Source organism: Cyclopterus lumpus, chromosome 20 (assembly GCF_009769545.1).
Source record: "Cyclopterus lumpus isolate fCycLum1 chromosome 20, fCycLum1.pri, whole genome shotgun sequence".
NCBI lineage: Eukaryota > Metazoa > Chordata > Actinopteri > Perciformes > Cyclopteridae > Cyclopterus > Cyclopterus lumpus.
Genome location: NC_046985.1, coordinates 4,598,757 through 4,622,497, shown reverse-complemented (window position 1 = coordinate 4,622,497; position 23,741 = coordinate 4,598,757). Strand labels below are relative to the sequence as shown.

At 42.6% G+C, this 23,741-nt stretch overlaps 1 protein-coding gene across 2 annotated transcripts; it reads right to left on the bottom strand.

Annotated features, from left to right (window-relative positions):
• Positions 1–10: 10 nt before the first annotated feature.
• On the bottom strand, positions 11–22,692 carry apbb1ip (amyloid beta (A4) precursor protein-binding, family B, member 1 interacting protein). 2 transcript variants are annotated; one of them, XM_034560304.1, is made up of 14 exons: positions 22,119–22,692; positions 16,997–17,056; positions 15,955–16,042; positions 13,728–14,011; positions 12,234–12,311; positions 9,052–9,211; positions 5,252–5,373; positions 4,069–4,143; positions 3,809–3,952; positions 3,344–3,454; positions 1,952–2,050; positions 1,742–1,865; positions 1,599–1,660; positions 11–973 (listed from the first exon to the last, which is right to left on the bottom strand). In XM_034560304.1, the coding sequence occupies exons 2-14, from the start codon at positions 17,054–17,056 to the stop codon at positions 356–358; spliced, it is 2,025 nt and encodes a 674-aa protein (XP_034416195.1). In that variant the 5' UTR covers positions 22,119–22,692; the 3' UTR covers positions 11–355. The 2 variants fall into 2 exon arrangements, with proteins under 2 accessions (XP_034416195.1, XP_034416196.1); XM_034560305.1 differs by lacking the exons at positions 12,234–12,311; positions 13,728–14,011; positions 15,955–16,042; positions 16,997–17,056; positions 22,119–22,692 and adding an exon at positions 9,404–11,313.
• Positions 22,693–23,741: the final 1,049 nt, after the last annotated feature.

Genomic DNA, 23,741 nt, shown 5'->3' with positions numbered 1-23,741 from the left:
AACAAAAAAAGGATGTTCATGCATTTATTTGCCAGGTTTTATTTAGCTCGTTAGTCATTCTTTATAAATGCACATTTTGTTTATAGTATTTACAGCCTTCCACGCAAACATGTCAATATGTACAAATCTATGAAATATGTTGACCGCATTATACTCGTTACGTTTTCTTCTGCACAAAACAAACCGTTTGGTCTTGAGGATGATGACCCGTTCACTTGATTCATGCAGGACGAGGTTCTTGGATAAGCCGTAAAGAAAAAGGATGGATGGGCATCGGTTCTCCGGAAGAGATGAAGTCTGTGTGGATCTCCACGCTGTTCTTCAGTATTGTTAAGGATGTAATATTCTATATATTCTAGTGAGCACTACGCTTCTTGTTCATGGCCAGCGCCAGTTCTGACATAAAGTCTCCACCTCCACCTCCACGCAGAGATGGCGTCGTCCTCTTCGGCACAGCAGGAGGCCTCTTCTTCACGGAGCCAGCAGGCCGCACTGCTACTCTCGGGGGAGGAGGAGGAGGAGGAGGCGGAGGGGGCGCTCCAGCCCCTGTGAACATTGGTGGAGGCGGAGGTAAAAAGCCTGGATCTGGTGGTGGAGGAGGCAGAGACCGGTCCTCCACCCTGAAACTCACGGGGGGAGGCGGTAGCGGGAGGGCGTTCAACGGTGGCGGAGGAGGAAACAGAGGACTGAAGCCAGCGGCCGGAGGAGGGGGCGGAAGGAAGTCCGGCGGGGCCTCGGAGGCGTCGTCGGTGGGTGGGGGCTGTGGTGGACGAGGGAGGTTGATCATTGCAGGTGGAGGCGGAGGGAAGTTGGTTGGCAGGTGTCGCTGAGGGAGGGAAGGTTTCGAAGAACTCTTGGCAGCCAAAGGAGGTGGAGGAGGAGGGAGGAATGTCTGTGGAGGTGGAGGTGGAAGGATATCTGCTGGAGGTGGAAGGATATCTGCTGGAGGTGGAGGTGGGACATGTCCAAAGTCCTGAGAAGACAGAATATAACATGATAGTAGTAGTACAAACTTTATATTTTATGACAAATCATGTGGCATATTACACACATTACAACTTTTTAATGACTTTTTTTCACCACTTTTTAATGTATTTTTCTTTTACCAGCTATATTTCGACTTGATTACTTTTTTCGGCATACAATATTGTGACTTTCGTGACCTACTTTTTATTTAATTTATGACTAACTATCTAATTTTTCATTGTTACGACCTTGCTAGGGCTTATTAGTTTTTAAAATAACATTTAATTAAATCATTTTAATGACATTTGTATGGCAATCATGCTACTTTTTTATAACACACTGTACTATGCTTTTTTAAAGCTTTTTTTTTTTAATGACACTTCTATGACGTACTATACTGAAACCTTTTTAATAACAGACCTTGGAAATAACATATATATTTGGTAGTGCTTCCTACACACACCCTGGAACCGAGACAATTAGTTAATATCAAAATATATGTTATTCTACCTTTTTGTCCAATTTCTTGACAAAACCCCAAAAGCATCACCATTAAAACATGTTTTTAACCGTTCTCTACCATTTCACAGACTAAATAATAATGAACAGATACATTGATCATGAAGATGTACCTGAGCAACCGGTCCTGGTTCGGGCTTCAGGGCGTGGCCATTGGCCTGGCCGGGTGACTTCGCTGTGGGAGAGAAACAAACACCATGAGGTCTGAAACCACCGTCACCACGTCCGGCTGGTGTCCCGTTGCGTGTGGTTCTACCTTTGATGGGCGGTGAGGGCGTGGACGGGTTGGAGCTGGACGGAGTGCTTCGGTTGGTCCACACGGAGCTGACCGCGGCCTTCTTCTCGGCCGTTTTGTAGTTGTCGTACAGCGACGCACCGTACTGGAAGAGGAAACGCATCACTGGGGGGCATGAGTTCTGTGCAAATGGCCTCCGGTATCATTCAATGCACAGGTGGTTAAATGTACCTTTGCGATCCGTATTCCCGTCACCCAAAGGTTCATGGACCCAGCATCATCGCAGCAGAGGTACTTGATGTACTGAGACTCTTTCTGGATCTGAGGATGCTGGAGAAACAAATACACATGTTGAACTTGTTAGGAAAGAACATACTTTGTTTTTTTATTTTTTATATATATATATATATATTTAAAAAATAATATATAAAATATATATATATAAAAAAATATAAATATATATTAAAAAAAATATATATATATAAAAAATATATATATATTTAAATATAAAATATAAATAAATACATATATATATAAATAAATGTATAAAATATATATATATATATATATAAAAATCAGAGTACCACAAGGGGGCAGAGTGAGTCTAGAATCAGAGTGTCAACAGGCAACTCCAGTTAAATGGATGCTATATGTTTAATTATAATTAAGTCAGCATTTTTCTGAACGTGACAAAAGTTATAAAGCATGTGCCATTGAGACTCCCCACGTCGCGCTGCCACTTAACACGTAATGGGGACGATGTTAGAGGTCGCCTCAGGCCGCTCCTCCGAATATAAAACAGCGAAACGATGAAGCTAAATTGTTTCGCTCTCGCCCTTGAATGAACGCCACATCACCATTCTGTCAAAAACACAACCCCGATTCAACGCCTTCAGTTATCGTCTCATCTTCATCACCCCCCCAATCCGACCACAACCGAGGCCTTTTAACCAGCTTCACCGCATGAAACCTGACGGCCAAGGGCGAAGGAAAACCACCTGTCTGTCACCGGCAGGTAATTCAGTTCCTCTGCCTCTCGAAGGGTTTCTTTTTTTGTTGTTGCTTCGATCCTCTACAGTTACCCCTAGCAACACGGTATCTGCTGATGCTAGTATTTCCCAGAGAAGATAGGGGAAAAGAAAGAAAGAGGACTTTCACATCCCCTTAAGACGCACCACCAACTCATGTCAGTCAGCATCTTCTTTTGTCCTAAATTAGTGCGACAAGTACCTCCCGTCATTGTGAATATTCTCAGTTTCATAGCGCTCTCTCACACACGCACACGGTGTCATTTAAAGAAATATTAGGAACTGCTTAAAAAGTCTTTCTTTCCTTTCTCACCGCTTTCAGATCAAATTGGACAAAACCGTCTCCTTTCACTTCTTCAATTTTAAGTATTTATTGCATTTCACCGTTCCAGTAAAGTCGGCAGCTGTGTGGCTGACCATACGCTCAAGAACCAACGAGCGATATTCAGTTCCACGTTGAGGTCTCTTGCGAACATAGAACAGTAACGATGACAAGGCTGTAAAGTTCACCTTCCGTTAGGGGAAGTTGCAGCTTCTCGGTTTACCAGTGAAACGGACGTGTGGCTTTTGAGAAAGATCGATAAGACAAACTTACTTTCAGGAGAAAGCAGAAGTCGGTCGGCGCTTTGTATTTGCCCTTAAAGTCTTTTCCGTAGTAGATATTCAGGTTGTCGAACTGGACGAAACAGACGAGGTCCCGGGACGACTGAAAGACAAATAAGGGATATTATTACAAATTGATCCGTATCGGCATCCTTTGACATTTTCTAGTTCCTTTATTAAAATTGATAAACCAAGAGATCTAAGATATAAGTGAATAGGTATCCAGCATGCATTTAAAAACTGTTTGTTATATTCAGCAATGCATAAAAGAGGCAGAAAGACTACATGTGACACGTCGTATAAATCAACCGTGTATTTATATATGTATTTATACATGTAATATCTCTATATCTGCTGGGCTTTACTCCTTTACCACCTGAATGACACCCTGGATGAGAGCGTTAGCCGTTGCACGTGTGTGTTTATGGCCATAACGACCCACTTCTCTACCCCTGACCTTGGTTTTGCCCTTGGGCACGTAATAAATGCCCGAGGCCCTCAGCTGGAAGAGTCGCGGCTTCCAGGACTTCTTGCCGTCTTCCTTGAGGTGCATCACGCCCTCGAGGTCGGGCACGATAATCGAAGTCCCGCAGAAGTTCTCCTGCAGAGAGGGCGAAGAGGGACGAAACGGTAAAGAACATATTTCACCTCTAGTTTGTGTGTGTGTGTGTGTGTGTGTGTGTGTGTGTGTGTGTGTGTGTGTGTGTGTTTGCTCACCTGTATCAATAACTCCTTGTCTTGGTCTTTGATGTCTTTCAGAGCTCTCATGTCCTTCTTCCACAGATAAAAGTTCTGCGGGAATAAAAACACGACGCACGTCAACGTATCTCTGGACTTTTTCCTCTCGCGGTGGTTTCAAGTAAAAAGCCTCAACCTCATGAAAGTTTGAACATTTTGGATATTAATTGGTCCAATACGTGGTTCATTACCTGCAATACGACCCTCGACTGTACGTCGAGCCCCAAGTAGCAGAACGACCTTAGATAGTGAACCTTATACCTGCTTGACGTCAGGATGTGGTCATTTTGAGCACGTCGGTACATACACGTTAGCATTTAGCTCAAAGCTGCTAGCGTGGATATATCAAATGTCTGCTCCCCAAAATATGGATGAATATCCATTCTACTGAAGTAATTTGATCTAAATGCAACTTCAGAAGTGTTTTTTTTTTTTTTTTTTTTCCCTGTCCGGTCAAAACACAAAAACTTCAACTTAAATCAAATTGAAATGTATTTAAGAAATATTATCAGCCAACAAAAAGAAAACCACCCTCCACCCTGTATGCCGTGTCCCCGTGTGACTGGGCCTTTCATTTCATAGTCCGGGCGCCCTGTGTTTGCATTGTGGCGAGAAATATTTTGGTAGCTCTCGTCAGGAGTTGAAACTGTATTTTGATAGAGACGCACTGCAAGAAACAGATCGGCCGTGCGTTGGGGGGGGATGTGGAAGACATAATGGAGTGCTTAAAAATGAGAATATCTCACCAGCTTTCCAACACGACTGTTTGCCTCTGCCAACAGACCGAATCCATTAAATACGGCGGGTTTATAAAGGGTCCCATTATATCAACAAACATGCCAAGATCTCACTGTCTTCTGCCGGAGGCCGTTTTTTGTCTGATATATTACGGTGAGGACATAAATGTGAGAGGTCATCCTGCATGGAGGAAAGACATCTCATAATTCAAACAACGTTTTGACGGTGAAAATAGCCAGATGGCGTTGAGGAGATGGATTTGCACAAGCCGAGGCCAAGGATATATGTGAACTAGCCAGTGTTGGACCTTTGAGATATCACACGCACATCACCTCCGATCACTCAGCGGATGTGTGGAGAGGCATTTAAAAAAAGGGGGAATACAACGGGGGTGGGGGAGGGGGGGGGGGGGGGGGGGGCCAACCTGTGGGTTTTTGAAAACCTCGTATTTTTCCCCGCGCTCCTGAAAGAGGACTTTGTTCTCGCTGTCCCTCGTCCACGCCAAGAGAGGCTCCACCAGGTTCTCGTGGTCTTCGAACGCCCGTTCTGTCGAAAGGAAACGAAACCTGGAAGTCAGCGAGTTGGTCGTGGGAGGGTTTAGATGGTCAAATTAAGAGTCTGTGTGTGTGTGTGTGTGTGTGTTTCCTATGCGTCTGTTAAATGAGTCTGATGGCATTCGTTTTGATCTGCAGACAAATGAGACAAACCGGTAAACTTAAGTGCAATCAATAGTCCATGTGTCTTTTATTAATTAATTATTTTTTTATAAAATGGGGCCAATAGGGGGCCTCTACATTTTCAATAGTGGCTTTAAGTAAAAAAGTATCACAATGTAAAACTACTCGCTAACATCATGGATAAATTACAGAATGGGGAGCCAAAAAGGGATAATGAAAGGGATTTGTCATTTATTTTTTTCCCCTCATACCATTTCTGAATCTTTAAGTCTGGTATCTCTTATTTTAATATTTGAAATGCATAATACAGCTGGCACTGTATGTAGGGAAAGAGCCAAACATCCTTTTTGGAGTAAAAGTACAGAGTTGCACACTTTCTGCTGCATTGTAGTATTGAAACTGGAACTAGCTAATATATATATATATATATATATATATATATATATATATGCCAATAATCTGGAAACATATCTAATCTCTCACAAAAAAAACCAGAATATGCACCAGTCTTTAACATTATATTCACATTATATTCTCCCCGTCGTCTCTTTTTATCTGAGCAACCTTTCAAAACTAACGCTTTCCCTCATGAAATCTTTAAAATCAGCTCGGTTCAAAGTCAATTTCACAGCTGTACAATCGTCTATTGGGAAGAATTGAGGAAGAGCTCCATAAAACACAAGCCTCCCCATGTTTCTGGAGGGACATTAAATGGCACTAAACCTAAAAAAAAAAAACACATTATGGGCACTTTCCTCCTCCTCACTGGCCACACCCACAGACTCAGAGCTATAGAGCTCCCAGAATGCACTGGGCAGTCGACTCTAGTTTAGTCGTGGTCCCCAATTACAGGTTACCAGCCGAGGTAAGAATGAAATAAATTGCTGCCAGAGTTTGCGTCTATTACAATCATCAAATGGATGGTGTGACTATTCGGAGAAAAGGATGAACAGATTAAACCACGCGGTGCACGGCGAGCACACGGGTGGAGATGTGTTTGAGGAGGTTGCCGTTGAGCTTTGTGTGTTTATTAGGCTTTTTTTTGTCGCTGAAGATTAAAAGGTCTGCTGCCACTGCTGTTTGGAAAGCAGCACACACACACTGTGGAGGTGGAGAGGCCTTTAAAAAAATAAAAAAGGTCATGAGCGTTAGTCAGAGATGACACAAAACCCTGTGCTGACCCATGATTATTAGTCAAGTGAGCTAAGGTTTGTTGCATGGATGACATGCTTTAAATAAATCAGTGTGTCAGAGAGCCAATTTAAACACCAGCCATCGTTTGATCAAAAATAAACTGTGTTGACCAAACACTCATTTCCTCATTTGTTGTGGGCGGGCAGTTTATATCATCTTTTTTTTTTTTTTAAACATTTAAAATATCCATAAAAGTAAAAGAGTCTAGATTTGTACTTTGTAAAAAAAAAAAAAAGGCACCTGTCAGGTGTTTGAGAGCCAGCATTTTCACCTCAGGCCTTGAGGTTTGTGTTTTTGAGTTGCAAAAAGATGACTGTGAATGTTTCCTTTGATTAGGTATTTGCAGCAAACAGTCAAAGGACACATTTGCTGATATTATTATAGTGTTTCTTATCGACAACAAAATCCAGCGAAAAGACCAACAAGCCATAATTAATCCATCCGACAAACAACTGTTGACTGAATATCAAAAACATCCCATTCGTCTGAGCCAAAGACCTCTGATTAAAAACACATGAATGAGCCACAGCTTCCTTCATCACAATGAACGTGGGCTCTGTGGCTTATTGCTGAATACTGTGAAAATAGCACTATTTACTCCTGTTTGAGTAAACAACTATAGCTACAGTTAGTTTTTGTTTCTTAGAATAAAATTTTTTTTTTTTTTAAAGACATGTCTGCAGCAGGACAGGGCAGTCAGGGACGTCTTGCAAATATGGACTTGTATAGGAATTTGTGGAAAGTATGGACTAATAAATCCAGGCTTATCCTTTATTATTTCATGCTTCGCAGCTGAAACTAGCTGCATATAAAATTACTTGAATATAATTCGAAAGCAAAACAATATTGACTTTCGGTTTATTGCTCACAGAGGTTAATGACTTTACGGCCTGTACCTCATTAAAAACAGGCCAGAAAAAAAAAAAAAAAAACGACTCTCCGTTCGTTCATTTTGATTGGTTCTTTAAAAAGAAAAATATAAAATGATCTCCGTATAACAATCTGATGAAAATGTCGTAAACCCCCCCCCCAAGAAAACAGATGGCGATGAGGCGGAAAGTCCAGCAGCTGAAGTAAATATATAGTGACGACGGCTCAGACGGAGGATTGAGATCATAAGGCCTCTATGACAGAGAGGATGACCGACGGAGTCCGATACAGCAAATTAAACCCACCTGTCTACACCATGTGTGTGTGTGTGTATAAGGGATAGAGAGAGTATATATATATATATATATATATATATATATATATATATATATATATATATATATATATATATATATATATATAGGAAGGGGGTGAGAGAGAGAGATCAATGTTTCATTGTGAGCTCGCTGCCGTATGGCTGCCATCGTGCCAATAAAAATACAGTTCATCTTCTGGACCTGAAGGAAATATCCCTCCCGGCACATCGCCCGTGTTTAGTTGACGGTTCATATAAAAACACACACAAAAGGGCATTCGTTTACAACGTCTATCTGTATTATCACTGCTTTGTTTTTTCTGCCGTGGTGTTCCTGCACTAAATTTACCAGAAGTCAAAAGCAGTATGGATTTTTCTCTTTGTGTTTTTCTTCTTCTCCTACTACAATATTTGGTAGTTTCTTATTCAAGCAACCCAGTTCGTTGATTTATTTCAAAAACCGCCGCCGCAGCTAACCGTGCGCCAAAAGGATTCTTCCTTTTCCCCCGAAGACACCTAACCTGTCACGAGGCGTTTTAAAACAGCAAATCTCTCATGAAATGACCACAGGCTGAACCACCGCGGTGCCATTTATTTAAAAGCAACGGGGATTGTCGACGGAGCGAGGGGCTTCATTTCTCATCAGTCACCTCCCAGTTAGCAACGCTTCCAAAAATCCGTTTCTTTGCCGACGACGAACAGCTTTATGTGGACGTGTCTTCCGATAACGCAACAAAACCAAATCAGCTTTTTATTATCTGAAAATGCAGCTTAAAGTGTGATTAACACACGCTTTTGTGTCCAGAAGGCGAGACAATTACAAAGTTCTTCTCTCTGGTCTACCTAAAAAAAAAGAGAAGTGATAAAACGGTTACAGTTGTCGGCCTTGGTGCAACTTAAACCCATCTTAAAGTCTTTGTATTGGTTTCCTTTTTTATAGGTGTGGATTTTAAAATAATATTACTATTTTATCTTGCACCATGCCATTAGTTTCTATGCTACATTGATATCTTTAAACGTAATCTATAACCTCTTTAGCGTGGGTTTTATTTGGAAAATGTATGGCCTTTATCTAATTTATACAAAAGAATATTATATTTATATTTTATCCTTGTATGAATTCTAGTTAACTGCAGTATTCTGGGTGCTTTATCGCTAGTAACTCACCAAGTTGCAGCTCCGGGTTGGTCTCACACAGGCTCCAGTCCACGTTGCAGTCACAGTGGGTCTTCTCAAACATGTTGTCCAGAACCTCCCTGACCGTCTGCCTCTCGTCCACCATCAGCGTCTTGGCGCTGCCGTCGTTCATCAGCACTTTCACCACCAACTGTCCGGAGAAACACGACTCTCGTCACGTCAGTTTTCATGTTGGTGCGGCATGCTAACACGCTAACATGCTAACGCGGGTCACTCTGGCAAAATGTCGTCATTTAACTTTGTGAATGAAATAACAACGACATTAATTTATTAACACATCACATTGAAATTCAGTCATCAGTTAGATACAACTTCCATCTACCAAATGTTTGCTGCGTGAGCGCCCATCCATGTTACCTGTCGCTAATGGGTCTAATTGACACACAGGAAGTGAGCGCTTCCAATAGGCTTTATAGCAGGGGAGCTCAGACTGTACCATTTTGAGTTGAGTACAGGGGTGTTTCATTGTTTCAGGGAATAGCCAGCCTTGATTAAGCTCTCTAAACACCTAATAACTTCCATATTAAGAGAGTGAGAAGAATGATATGAACGTTTTGTTGTTGTTGTTTTTACATATAATTGTCTTAATTAGTTATGCACTAACTTTGGGTTGTTTAAAGCTCCTTAAGGGTACATCACGGTTGAAGTTGAAGTCGGTTTAGTTCATATATAGTGATTGGCTGAGCTTAACTTTGACGTTGAATCCTTCTTTTGATGCATTTAAAAAAAAAATGTTTAGTTCATTTAATTTCTTTAAATTGTTTTAAGGCAAAACTGCTTTTTTTAGGTGTCATGTCACCTGCAAATTAAACATATACCAGGTGAAGATTACTCTTTGTGCCTTCTCCCTAACTTTACAACTGTTTTCAGCCTTAACACAAAGCTAAGCTAACAGTCTTCTGGCTGTAGCTTCATATTTAATGAACAGATATGAAAGTAATGTGTATTTTTTTCATCTAACTCTCAGCAAGAAATGTACAGTTAAGTTAAAACATGTTGTGGACAGCGGCAGCTGTCTCGAAAGTGTGGCATCAAGTCAAAGCCTTAAAGCTCATGCAGCTTGTTTATTATCCACTTTAAGTACAGTCCATGTACACTAAATGGTTGTTTCTGGCTCTTAATGTTAGTTTTACGAGGAGAGTTGGAGCATCAGCACTTCTGTCTCTCCATTCTGTTGACCCTGTTTGGCTTTTTTTTTGTAATTTCCTCCCCATTGGATTCATATCTCTCTCTCTTTTTTTGCAGTCTTAGCACCTCCCTTTCCCCAAGTTGGCTGAGTTTAGCTCTGCTTGCCTCACCGGCTCATATAGCTTCACACTTCCTCTCATCTGAAACAAATCTAGCTTTGTGAAGCTGAGGAGTTTCACAGAACCAAGGTCGTAAAGAACGGTGGGATTCAGTTATCACAAGAGGATTCAGATTGTTCTCGGTCCCCGACCTTTGGAGAAAACGATATATGGGTTTGGCATGTGGTTGAATGAAATGTCACTGGATATCAAATGATTTTCTCTTACAGTTCTTCCTCATGCGAGGCGGGTATGTTTAAAAATACACGATCCGTGTCGAAAGCATGAAACCCGAGGGGCCTCTGCCCACAGACGGTTGGGCTGAAACCACTGAGAGTGCACCTTGCCCCCCTGCGCCAAACAACCCCGGGACAGATGTTCCTGTGAAACTGGCCAGTGGTCTGCTTTTCCTCACACACACACACACACACACACACATGCATAAACAACGGCAATTTGCAGCTGTTTTCTGCTGGTTCCCTTTAGATTTTAATGTAATAACTTAATAGACCATTACTGCAGCCACACCCATATACATTATAAGACCTCTCAGCCGAGACACTTGTAGAAGTGTAGAAATTGGCAGTCATGTCATCACTCTATCAGCTATTATAAATCATTTTGCAATTGGCACAAAACTAGGTTTTGTTCTGCTTAGAATTGCACATCCTGCTGCGAAGCTTTTTCCACATGTCTGCTTGTTGACTGCTTTGAAGATGAGAAAGTGTCCACACATCCTCCAAAGAGGGGAAGCAGTGACGTCCTGCAGGACGTTGGCTGGGTGAAAGGTAAGTCGTCCATTACTGTGATTGATGGCTCCTCCACAGGAAGAGAAAGAGCCGTGCTATCTTTGAAGGTTGCGTCTTCTACGGTGACGAGCTGTGATTCACGGGGTCTTTAAAAAACAAAAGTAGGATGGGAGCCAGAGCCTTCAGTTATCAAGATGCTCTTTTATGGAACCAGCTTCTACTCTCAGTTCGGGAGGCAGACACAGTGACCTCATTATAGACTAGACTTAAGACTTTCCTCTTTAATAGTGCTTATAGTTAAGGCTGAATCAGGTTTGCCCTGGTCCAGCTTTAGATATGCTGCTATAGGCTTATAGGCTGGTAGGGGACGTTTTAGGATACACTGAGCACCTAATTTACGTGTCTTCATTGCACATTACTAACTCTACTTCTTCCCCGGAGTCTTTGTGCCTACTCGTTTCGTAGGGTCCATTGGACCTGGCTGTGTCTGAAGTCGGTCCTGGCTCGTGGGCCCTGACTCCTTGCCCCTGCTTCCTGCATCCAGCCCCTGGCCTGGACCTGGCCTCCTTCCCATTGGCCCTGCCTGTCCTTTTTTGTGCCTCCTGCCTCAAGGGCCTGGCCTTATTGGTCCGGCCTCTTTCGCGATGCCTCCTGCCTGGTGGGCCGGCATCCGGCCATGGCCCTGCTGCCGCCCCCCCCCCCCCCCCCCCCCCCCAGTTTCATGGATTGTGGAGATCTGGATCGTGGTCCATGCCTACTACTAATTATTCATACATTGTCATAATCATTGAATGTGTTGTAACTCTGTAACGCTGTTCATTCTGTACATATGACATCTATTGTCCATCCGGGGAGAGGGATCCTGCTGTTGCTCTCCTGAAGGTTTCTTTCCCTTTTTCCCCCTGAAAGTGTTTTTTTCTGTTTTTTTGGGAGTTTTTCCTGATCCGATGTGAGGTCAAAGGTCAGGGATGTCGTATGTGTACAGATTGTACAGAAGGCAAATGTGTCATTTGTGATTTTGGGCTATACAAAATAATCTGAATTGAATTGAATTGAAAAGTGTTCTGTTTCCAGTGGATATGAGATCAGCGGACTCCTCGGTGTTTGGTCGTCTTACCTTTTTCACTTTCGCTTCCTTGAGCTTCTCAAGAGCGAGCTTGATTTTGTCGGCTTTTATCTGCGCCTCGATTTCCTCCTATATGGGACAGAGAATATGATGTTATGTTTAGGGGCAGAATATGTTAGCGTTAATCTGGTGTAAGTGGGAAGTATACCAGCATAATGTTACTGTGTTAAAGCTTGTATACTTCAATCAGCACCAAGAAATCATCTTTGATGTCAGTAAACTGCACACATGCACAATATTAACTAGTTTGAGCAGCCGGTTAGCTTAGCTTAGCATACAGACTGGTGACAACAGACTCTTTACAAAAGGAAAAGCACCTCTTAAGTTTAGTAATCTATTAGCATCTCATTTGTTTAATCCATACAAATAAAAAACCAACAGAGAAGAGAAGAAAACACACAACGTGTCATTTACGTTTTTCGTACAGATTAAAGAGTTTTAGAGGTGCTGGTTGGCAGATTGTGTTACATTTTAGTTAGCTGTTTCCAGTTGTTATGCTAAGCTAAGCTAATGTACTGCTTGCTGTAGCTTTACTGTACAAATAGGTTTATCTTCCAAAAATGTTACGCTGTTGCTTAAAAAGGGTGCTAAAGGTAAACGAGGGGAAAGGATGTGACCGCTGGGTTCATTTCTGTGGATGCGCGGCGTGTCAATGCTGCTGCAGGAGCTGCACAGTTTAATTAAAATTCCATAACTTCTCATATGTGAAGCGTGCGTTCAGGAATTTCATTTGGGACATTATATCTAATCTAAATCTCAATTAGCAGGGATAGGATACCCTCTACTCTGGCTTATAACTCGGATGTGTGCAGTCTTAATGAACACATCCACCTAACAATGACACATTCTCTGCCTCAGCACAGCTGGTGTTTTTACCTCAGAAGGATGAGGTAACGGGCCCTGCTAAAGTAATAAACCCCCGTCTGGATTCACCCCCCCTGCCACATCTTACCTCCCCTTCTCCGACCTTTCGGTATTGATTCTGTTACTCCTTCCTGCCTTGCGTCTGCATGCGTTTGATCTGTTCCAGACAGGCTCACGGGTCTCTGTAACTGGAACGGATGCATCCGTCCAGGAACAACTTCGCCATGATCTCACCGGCCAACTGTTATAAGAGCAATACCACTCTTCCCAGTTCCACAAAGACGAAAAAAGGAGTCGCTAGAAATGCACATGCTGGGAACGAGTGGTGCTTTTGTTGTAACACTGTCTTGTCACGCACGGCTCAGGAAGTGCTTTCTCATGGTAATCCAGATTGTGACATTATTATTGTCTCCTTTTGTGTTTTTGAAAGACCTACCAATGCAAAGACGTGTGTTTCTTCACAACCTGTCATCAAGCGTTGTGGCATTTTTCCATGAAACCAAAATAAACTCTCTATTATTCCGACAAGCCTTGCTGTCACTTCTTCAATGTTGGACCAGTTCCCATGCAGCAGAGATGCTGCCGTCATCTCACAAACAAACAGCACCCCGGCTGACTCACCTTCGTGGGCTTCGCAGCCTGAGGGGGCGGAGGTGGTAAAGGGGAGGTGGCGGAGGTGCTAACGTTGCTGCCGGTGCTGCTCGCTGGTGATGTCGGGGAAGCGAGGGAGGAGACCGGACGGATGCTCAGGCCCTTGGGTGGGGGCTGCAGGTCTGACGGGGGCGGCGATGGCACCTTCAGATCTTCTATCTGCGCCGCGAGTTTCTCTTCCGTCGCATTGAGATCAGCCATCAGATCAGCCATGAGCGCGTCCAAATCGGTGTCCTCGAGTTCATTGAGGGACTCTGGCGTGAGAAGAAAATCTGTTTATTTGTTAAGAACTGACCCAAGTACAGTAAGAATATTAAAGATAAGAGATATTTGGTCTAAATGACATAGGCCTTTTCTTCATTCTTTTTTTTACAAGTTCCTCTTTACAAGTTTCATAATAACAAATAAATAATCTGGTGCAATGAATCAACTGGTAACATTTATGTGGAATAGTATACGTGGCCCCTTGCAGATAAAATAAATAGATCAAATGAAGGCATTTCTTTAATTCCATTCCTCGTTCCTCTCCTAGTCTTCCTTTGGGATTAAAGGCTGGTGGTGTAGGGGGCGGTCAGGCTGAAGCATAAATGATTCATTAACTATTATTAAGCTATTATTTACAATGTTTAAACCTATGAGGGTTGTATTGGTCAAAACTGAAATGTGTCAATGACTACGGGAAGATCGTCATGACTTTTTGTACCAACATTCGCGGTCCCCAGAAGACGAACCCTTCCCTATAAGCAGGTCACAATTAAACATCTCCAATACTTTGGTTTATGGACAAAAGGGCTGCAAAACTAATGACATTTCCAACATCTTCAGCGGTATTCAGTACTAATGAGAGCTGAGAGCTGAGAGCTGAGAGCTGAGAGCTGAGAGCGGGGTTGTACATGTTTTTGTCTTGTTCGAAAAACTGTTTATTTTGTGATTGATTGTCGTTCAGTTCAGATTTATGAAGGTTTGTCCTTGTAGCTGAGAGTAATGTGTGGTGCAGAGCTGACGTGACCAGACTGAAGTGGCCTACTCGATGACTGCATGTACTACTGAATTACCAACTGGGAAAGGACGAGTTAAATTAGAGTGCTGCTGACGACAGATGCAGCAACCTTGCTTTTATATGAACCTGCTTGTTTTACAGCCCGTGCGAACCAAAGGCAAACACTGAATAATTAGCACATACAGTGACCTCGATCTTTGTCTGGAATCACCTCTTGGACAGCAGCCAGATTTACTGCAGAGACACGGCGACGCTGTCTTTTCTCCCTCTTTACTTCACTGCTAGTAATGATGGAACGTGCGATATACATCCTGCGTTCTCACGCCGGCTGTCAACACACAGCTCTTTGTTGTATTTTTTAGTATTTGTATTAATTAGTCTGGAGAAGGTGGTGGAGAGGAGGACACTGAAGAAATGCTTGTCCTTATTGGATAACCCGGACCACCCTCTCCACCTCCTGCAGGGACGGCGGAGCACTTTCTCCAACAGACTCATCCAGCTCATTTTTTAAATCTATTGTGCACGTTTCTTATTATTCTATCCTATTTTATATTGTGCATTGTTTTATATTGTATTGCTTACCTGTATGTATAAATTCTGCTGTCACGAAAAAATATCCCCTTGCTGGATTAATAAAGTATCTCTCTATCTATCTATCTATCTATCTATCTATCTATCTATCTATCTATCTATCTATCTATCTATCTATCTATCTATCTATCTATCTATCTATCTATCTATCTATCTATCTTTCTATCTATCTATCTATCTATCTATCTATCTATCTATCTATCTATCTATCCATCCATCCATCCATCCATCTATCTATCTATCTATCTATCTATCTATCTATCTATCTATCAATCTATCTATCTATCAATCAATCTATCTATCTATCTATCTATAGATCTATCTATCGATCCATCCATATATCTATCTATCTATCTATCTATCTATCTATCTATCTATCTATCTATCTATCTATCTATCTATCTATCTATCTATCTATCTATCTATCTATCCATCCATCCATCCATCCATCCATCCATCCATCCATCTATCTATCTATCTATCTATCTATCTATCTATCTATCTATCTATCTATCTATCTATCTATCTATCTATCTATCTATCTATCTATCTATCTATCTATCTATCTATCTACCTACACACACAATAGACAAAATGTTTGGTCACCATTGAGGTCAGTGAAGCCGATTGATAAGTTGACTTCTTCGTTGGTGCTGGGGAGAGACGCGGGAGGTACTGTTTCCTGTCCGAGACTCTGCAGGGAAGAACAAGGCAGTGTGTTTACAAGAGCATTGATATAATATATGTACAGCCACAAAGTGTACGCCGCCACAACACAGACTGAAACATAAACCATCCCCAAACATTATGCAAGAAAGCTTTATGTGTCCGCGTCTAACGTTACATCTGTTTTTAGGAACCTAGCAGAGCTTCTAGTCTGACAAAATGGAAGTGATTTAAAATGACTGGCGGGTTTAAAAAAAACAAAAAACATCAAAGTCACCAGCGGGGGTTTTCACCAGGACAAAAATGTGTAATCTCTAGCTGGTTCATGCCATTTGACCTCCCCTCCCCCCCCCCCCCCCCCCCTCCAAAATGAGTGTGTGATGGTTGTTAGATGACCACAGAGAGTGTTTCCCCCCGCTGTGTCTGTTGTGCTTTCCAGTCTCGAGTGCCTCGGTGATCGATGGAGGGTTTTAGTGACTTTGTCGTCTGTAGAAAGCTCCATTTGAGGAACAATGCGAGAGAGTGAACCGTGTGCCGTCTGGAGCAAATGTGTGGTGTTCAGGATGTGTTGCATGAAAGGTGTGTAGAACAGCTTTCATTACAAAAAAAAAAACTAAAGAAGATTTAATGCATTTTACTGTGACAGAAAGGCCTGTTTGCAAATAGCGAAATTACCTATTGAAAAATAAAATAATGGCACTTGCTTATGGAAAATTATTTCTTAAGCCTTTTTTCTTTCCCCCTTTTTTTCTGTAGTTTTGTTGTGTTAAATTATTTTTTGCAACTGATACGAATTTACTACTAATAAAAAAAAAAATAATCATTTTAATTAAAAACATAGCAATCTAGCTTTTATAACACATTATTAAGACCCCCCCCAAAAAAAGACTTATAACACGACATGTATAACAATTAGTGCTCAGTGAAACCCAGAAGTGAAAACTGCACGACCCCGGTTGTCATGACAGCCGTCTCAGTTCACCTGAGTGAGCAGGTCCATCTCCCCCAGCAGGTCACTGAACATGGCGTCGATGTCGTCCATCTGTTTGAAAGCAACGACGAGAGTGTCAGACACCAAAAAAACACACTCAAAGACATGTTCAACTTTTTGACACACAAGCACATATTCATGTGACGCAGCCCAGTGAAGTGTGTGTCCTGAGGCTACGGCGTCGCCTCCACCCAGACCGAAGGGAGCAAAGTATGTACGCATGACTTGCAGGCATTCATATTTTCATTTTATTGCCAGAACGTGTCGTGTCGTGTTGCACACGTTTGAACTGAAAGAGAGAGATTTTAGTTTTTTCTGTCAGACTCAGAAGTAGCTGACACTCCCCCCCCACACACACACAACACGACTCGCCACCGCAATCAGTCCGACGATGTCATCATTGAGCTCTCGCATTACTTGATTACAATATGCAAACGTTTCAATCAGCGCGTGTGACAATACCGATTATTTTCAGTGCTTAAAAAAACTAATTAATCAGAATACTGCGCGAACCACGAAAATTGATCCCTTGAAACATGCTGAGTCGTGGGAAAAATAAATAAAACCAGCGTCGGTAAAAAAAAATATGCACGCTTTTGTATGCTGGGCGTATATTAAATTGCTGCTCGAAGACTCACACGCTTCGACTGCTTCAGTAAAGGTGCAACAGCTCTCGACACGGTGGCACCGGAGCCGACGGGGCCCCCGGGTCGTAGTTTACCATTTTTACTCTACTCGACATGTGTAATTATGTACAGTAGGCTGTCTCTCACCGTGTATTATTTGAATCCCCATTTCCTCCGGGCGAATGTTATTATGGGCTAGAACGTGCAGTCCAAAACAGAGTCCCTGTGTTCTTACTGGTGGAACATGACCAGCAGCGGGTCAGTGGCAGTTCGTGCAGTCACAGTGGTGCTTTGATGGAGTTTAAGCTTCACTTAAGCTGCTGCTGCACGGCTCCAATGCGTGTTGTTATTATTATATATATTACTGGTCCTGTAAACCCGAAACAGGCGGCCCGAGCCCGTAAAGGTGCTATATTCTGATTCGGGACATTTCATGCTGAACCAGTCTGGTGAGCGGTTAAAGGCCCGTAAATGTTAACGAGCGTACGACCTGATTTGTCTTTTTTTGGGGGGTTACGACACAAACGTTAGATTGAAGGCAACAAAAACCACTTAGTTAGGTTTTTTTTTTTTTTTTTTTTTTTTTTTTGGAAGACCGCCAAGAATGCGTCGCTTCACAACAACAGCGGGCTTGTGGCTGAAAGTCCTGTGTTTATTGGACCGAGCCACTTCCCCTTCCGGCCCCTTAATTGCTCTATCTCTATATTTAATACCATGTCACCGGCTCTGATCGTGACCACGAAAAAGGTTCCTAATTGACTTTTCATTGGCATTATTTTCGTGCTGAGCGACATATATAAAAAAAGGACAATAAAAGGACCAACGTCTTTAAATGTGTGACTATTTTAAAGGCAAACACAGCTGTTGTTGTTGTATAATACAATGTATTTATGTATACTTTGTGTAAAGTTTGGAGCAAAATATGAATTAAATTGTTCATTCAATACATTACAATAAACCACCTTAGTGCGGCTTCACTAACTTTGTGGCACAACAGCATGACTGGTCTGCAAAACTCTGAGGTTGGGTTGTCACATAAACGTCAAACAGGGTTAAGACCACATTCAGTATATGTGAATAAGAAATAGCTGGGGTTAGGGGACGGGTTGGTTGAAGTTAAAGTTACGGTAATAGCATGAGGACTTTGGCAGAACTCAGCGTGGTTACACTCTCTAGATCTCTCTCTGTTCTCGACCTCATTGGTTTAACTCAACCAATGAATGACATGTCGTCTCCCTCAGAGCAACGCTTGCGTAAATCTCAGTTTTTTCACTGCCGCTGTGGTACATTAAATATGAAAATATAACTTTTTTAAATAAGCGTAACATCGCAGTTCTGAGTCTGTTTGGTAAACTTTTAGAGCCAACGAGAGAAAAGAAAAGAAAGAAAGAAAGAAAGAAAGAACGTTATTAAATCGAAAGCGAGACAACGGAGCGAACCGCTCGGAGGAGGAGACGAGAGTGATTGATTGTGTTCCAGGCAAGAGTTCAGATAGAGCGGTGCCACGGATCAATATTGTTCCAACGTCTAACAGATGTGCTCGTATGGTTTGAAGCTCGACGAGGGGGAAATTGTATCTCAAATCGTGAATGGAGATTATCAAGAGGAACTTGTAAAAAAAAACCTCTTTATTTTTTACGACGCCATTTTGACTCACAATGACGTAACTTCTTTGAGCGTCTCGACAGTAATTTCTAACACTGCGGGGGGGCACCACTCCGCCGCCCCCCCTTTTTTTACGAGAATGGTTTGCCCCCAAGGAGGAAGTGGTACAGGGCGGACTTCCTGCCGCTTGCGATGTCGAAATTGAAATGTTGACATGAGGAGCCACCTGCGACCTTAATGCTGTTTCCTGCACTCACATTGTGTCACATTGTTCACGGTCTGAAAACACAACGTGCGTGACAGTCTGCATAACGGCTATGCTTGATGCTAAACACTCGTTATTTAAAAAAATCTATTAAAACCACCAATTACTTTTTCTTCTTCAAGCGGTTTCACTGCAACAACGACCACAGTTTTGGTTTCATGTCAGCTCTTTTGCTCACAAACAACCGCGAAGAAGAAGAAGAAGAAGAAGAAGAAGAAGAAGAAGAAGAAGAAGAAGAAGAAGAAGAAGAAGCAACCGCTGTGAGCGTCTGATGCCACTTCCAATGTGCATTTGTAAAGTCGCACGAGGAAACGATTAGCGTCGGTAGAGGCCGAACGCATGAGCGCTCTCACACAGCCGAGAGGAGAAAACAAACGGCCGTCTGCTGACGGAGGAAAAACACATTTTAGGGATGTTTTAGAATCACTCATTCCACACACACATTCATGTCTGTCTTCACACATCAACATTAAACTTAAGAAAGTAGCCCAAAACACAAAGGAGAACCACAGGAATAAAGGCGTCAACCTTAAAGCGGTGTCATAGCAACAGTAGAGGCTATTTGTTTTACTGAAAGATACGTGGATTAGCTTTTCTTTGATACCACTGTTATATCTGTCAGAATATTAGCTTAGCTTAGCACAGGGACTGGGAACACATGAAATAATTAGCCTGTCTATCTCCAAATATTGATAAGCCTAAAGGATTAAACAAACAAGATATCATTGTTAGTGGGCTTTAGAGGTGTTGGTAGATTGATTTTGTATCTTTGGATGGAGCCAAGCTAGCTGTTTCCAGTCCGTATGGTACGCTAAGCTAAGCTAACTGTCTCCTGGCTATAGCTTCATATTTTGAGTGGTATCAATCGTATCTAACCTTCAGCGAGAACGTGAAGAAGCGTATTTCCTAACATGTTTTCTTCTTTTAAAGTCCATGAATAAAAGAACTGGCTCAAGACATCGAAAGATTACGAAGATCTGTTGTGAAATCCTGCAAAACGTTTATTTTTTTTCAGCGATATTGGAGAAACTTCATAGTTGGAAGAGAAACGTTGGCTTGACTAATGCTTTTTGACAGAAGCCTCACCGACGCCTGAAAAGCTCGGAGGTGGGTCGACTTTTTCCATTTTAAACTGACGCGTCGACAGAAGTGGAAAAAAAAGTGAGGCGGAGAAAAATTAACAGGGGGTCGCTTCAATTTCCCGGCAATATCTGCATTTACTGTAAAACAAAAGTTTTTTTTATTTGTGATCCTTCATATTCAGAGGACTTTGGACGCTGCCGCGCCCGAAGGAAGACAATCATAAAAGTATGCCGCTGTTCCTCTGCAACCGTTTCTAGTTTCTTTCCAGAAAACCGCTCTGAAAAATACATCAGCGTTTACGAATAGTGTTGAAAAAAAACACTCGAGCATTGGCATCTGGCGGCGTATCAACAAAAAACAAAAAAAACCTCCACAATGCATTGTTGGAAACACACACCGCTCTACTTCTGGTAGTCCAAAGAAATAAAAAGTCAATATCCACATTCCTAAATAACCTTTAAATCATTTTTTTGGTGCGTCTAACTCGAATTTCAGGCCAGAAAATGGAAACCAGACAACAACCATATAAGTGGCCGTATCAAAAAGCACGGCGTGTTTACCACGTTGTACAAAGAACTCCCTCTCTTACTCAGATATCTTTACTCAGACGCTCTACTGTACTAGAAGTCGGGGGGGGGGGGGGGGGGGGGGGGGGGAGCCGAAAAACAAAGCTGAAAAAACCACGAATCATAACTGACATTTCATAATACACAAGATCTACGCGCGGGCTGAAGGGAGTCTCTGCTCTTGGAATCAAACATGGACGCTAATTTCCACTTCCACTATATTTACATAATCCTTCAATCTTTATCTCTATTTTTCCTCCATAAAACCCCCCCCTCTGCACATGAGTCATTGGACAGTCTGTCTAAACACACTGCGCATTGCAACTCCTTCTGGCGCGACAGAAAACTGTTCTTTTTTTTTTTTTTTTTACTACTCGCAATGATGCAAAATCTCACAGGTGATTCTGTCCATTTTCATGTGATTTAATCTCATCTCAGAAAGCCAAACGTACGACGTGTTCTTATCGTCGGTGACAGCACCGTCGGCTTCTAACAGGAGGCCAAGCGTATCAGTTTCATGTGGTTATTGAGTCATACGGCAGTCAGAAATTAGAGTCCGGTCCACCCAGTTGGAAAGAGCTCATATGAACACCCTTTTCATGATAATAGAATAGCCGACTCCCTTATCGCTGTTGGGAAACCTAATTAAGCCTTATCTCATGAGCACAAACACATCTTGGGTCACAATAGACGTTTTTGTACTGTTATAATTTGACAACTTTTAAAAGTCTGTATCAAGGAGGAGGTTTTTTTTTTAAATCCCCAAATTGTGACTGTACACATATGATTTTTTTTTTTTCAATTTCTGTATAATGAACATTATCTGTATTATCCTTCCAGGTGGAGGAGAAGAAAAAAAAAGATTTTAATTTGACACAACAACGAGTGGTAAAGTCAAAGTCACGCTCGTGGGGTGTTCACCGTTAACTGAAGGCACAAAGCTCTAATGTAGCCGAGGTGTCACTCACCTTTTCAAACGTGTTAATCCTCGTTTCACCGGTTAGTTTCAAGCTTCGTGGACATCAGATCCCCCTCAGCGTATGATTTCTCTAATAAAGCTCAACACAAGCGGGCAGATCAGGGTGTGCTGATGTGGATCGCATCTGTCTTGAGTATTGACTCCTTCCTGCTCAATGCGGAAGTTCAGGTCTCGACCTGCCGCTGCATTCCTCCTCGAGAGGCTCAACACTTTCACAACAGGTCGTGTCTGGGCGACGCCGGGCCGTCCCACTCGACAGGCTCCTCGTCTCTTATCCTGCAAACGGTTTCGCGCGAGGGGAACGAATCACCCAGTCCGGGTTTTTGCTGATTGACAAGCAATTTGAGTGTTTGTAAGAAGAAGAAGAAGAAAAACAACATGAAAGCGAGGCGGGATCGGCTGATTCAGCAGGAGGAATGTGACGGCCTCGGTTAATAATTCACCTCTCTGAAGTCTTACTGCAGGTCTTTAGGCTGGAGTGGTATAATACGGCACGCCACAGCGGTGAGCTGCAGACTCCAGCTGAGCTCCTGTCATCTATATTCTGCATATGGATACTCAGCATCACCTCTGAACTCAGAAATATTTCGACATTTTTTTCGTCAGTTAGAATAAGGAAGGAGTTGAGACACTGGTGTGGTGCAACAAGGTCGGGGGGTGGTGGTGGGGGGGGGGGGGGGGTGGGGGGGGGGGGGGGGGTGGTGGGGGGTGGTCGGGGGACCGAGCAGAGCCAAGCTGTCAAGCTATGAATAGCCTCTGGCTCTTATCAGACCAGGCAGATACAGATAGCTCTGTTTATTTGCATTTCTCCTTGAGTCAACCTGGGAGGCCCAAAAAAAAAAAGTCACATCTTTTTTTCATTTTTTTTTTTATCCCTCTTCGGCATAAAGAGAAGTCAAAACATTTGGAAAAGGTCCAAAAAAAAAGTAGCGAAGGAATGAGATTCGAACAGCTTTGCTCTGTCTCGAGACTCATTTCCAACTCTTTTAATCTGTTTATAAAGTTAAACGTCGCTTACCGTCTGCATTATTTTTGCTATTATTAGCACCTCGGGGTCCCATTCTCCCCCAAAGACCGTCCTCGGGGCCACTGGTGGAGGCAGACCACCCATTCTACTGCGAAACCCTGTCATCATGCACCACGGGGGGGGGGGGGGGGGGGGGGGGGGGGGCACAAAATAACCTTCAGTGCGTCCAAGAGCCTTTATCGTGACTCGCGATGTATTAACCATTAGCTGCGAGCGTCTCCTGAAAGGACATTTCTCAAGTAGATAGCTCGGTATAGCAATGAGAGAGAAAAAGGTGACTTTTGTACTTTGTTGTATATCTTTGTGGCCTCTCTTCAGTCACCGAGTCCAACCGAGAGCATTCCCATACATCTCCTACATCTCCTACATCTCCTACATCTCCTACATCTCCTACATCTCCTACATCTCATACATCTCGCACATCTTCTACATCTCCTACATCTCCTACATTACATCTCCTACATCTCCTACATCTCCTACATCTCATACATCTCGTACATCTCCTACATCTCCTACATCTCCTACATCTCCTACATCTCCTACATCTCCTACATCTCCTACATCTCCTACATCTCGTACATCTCC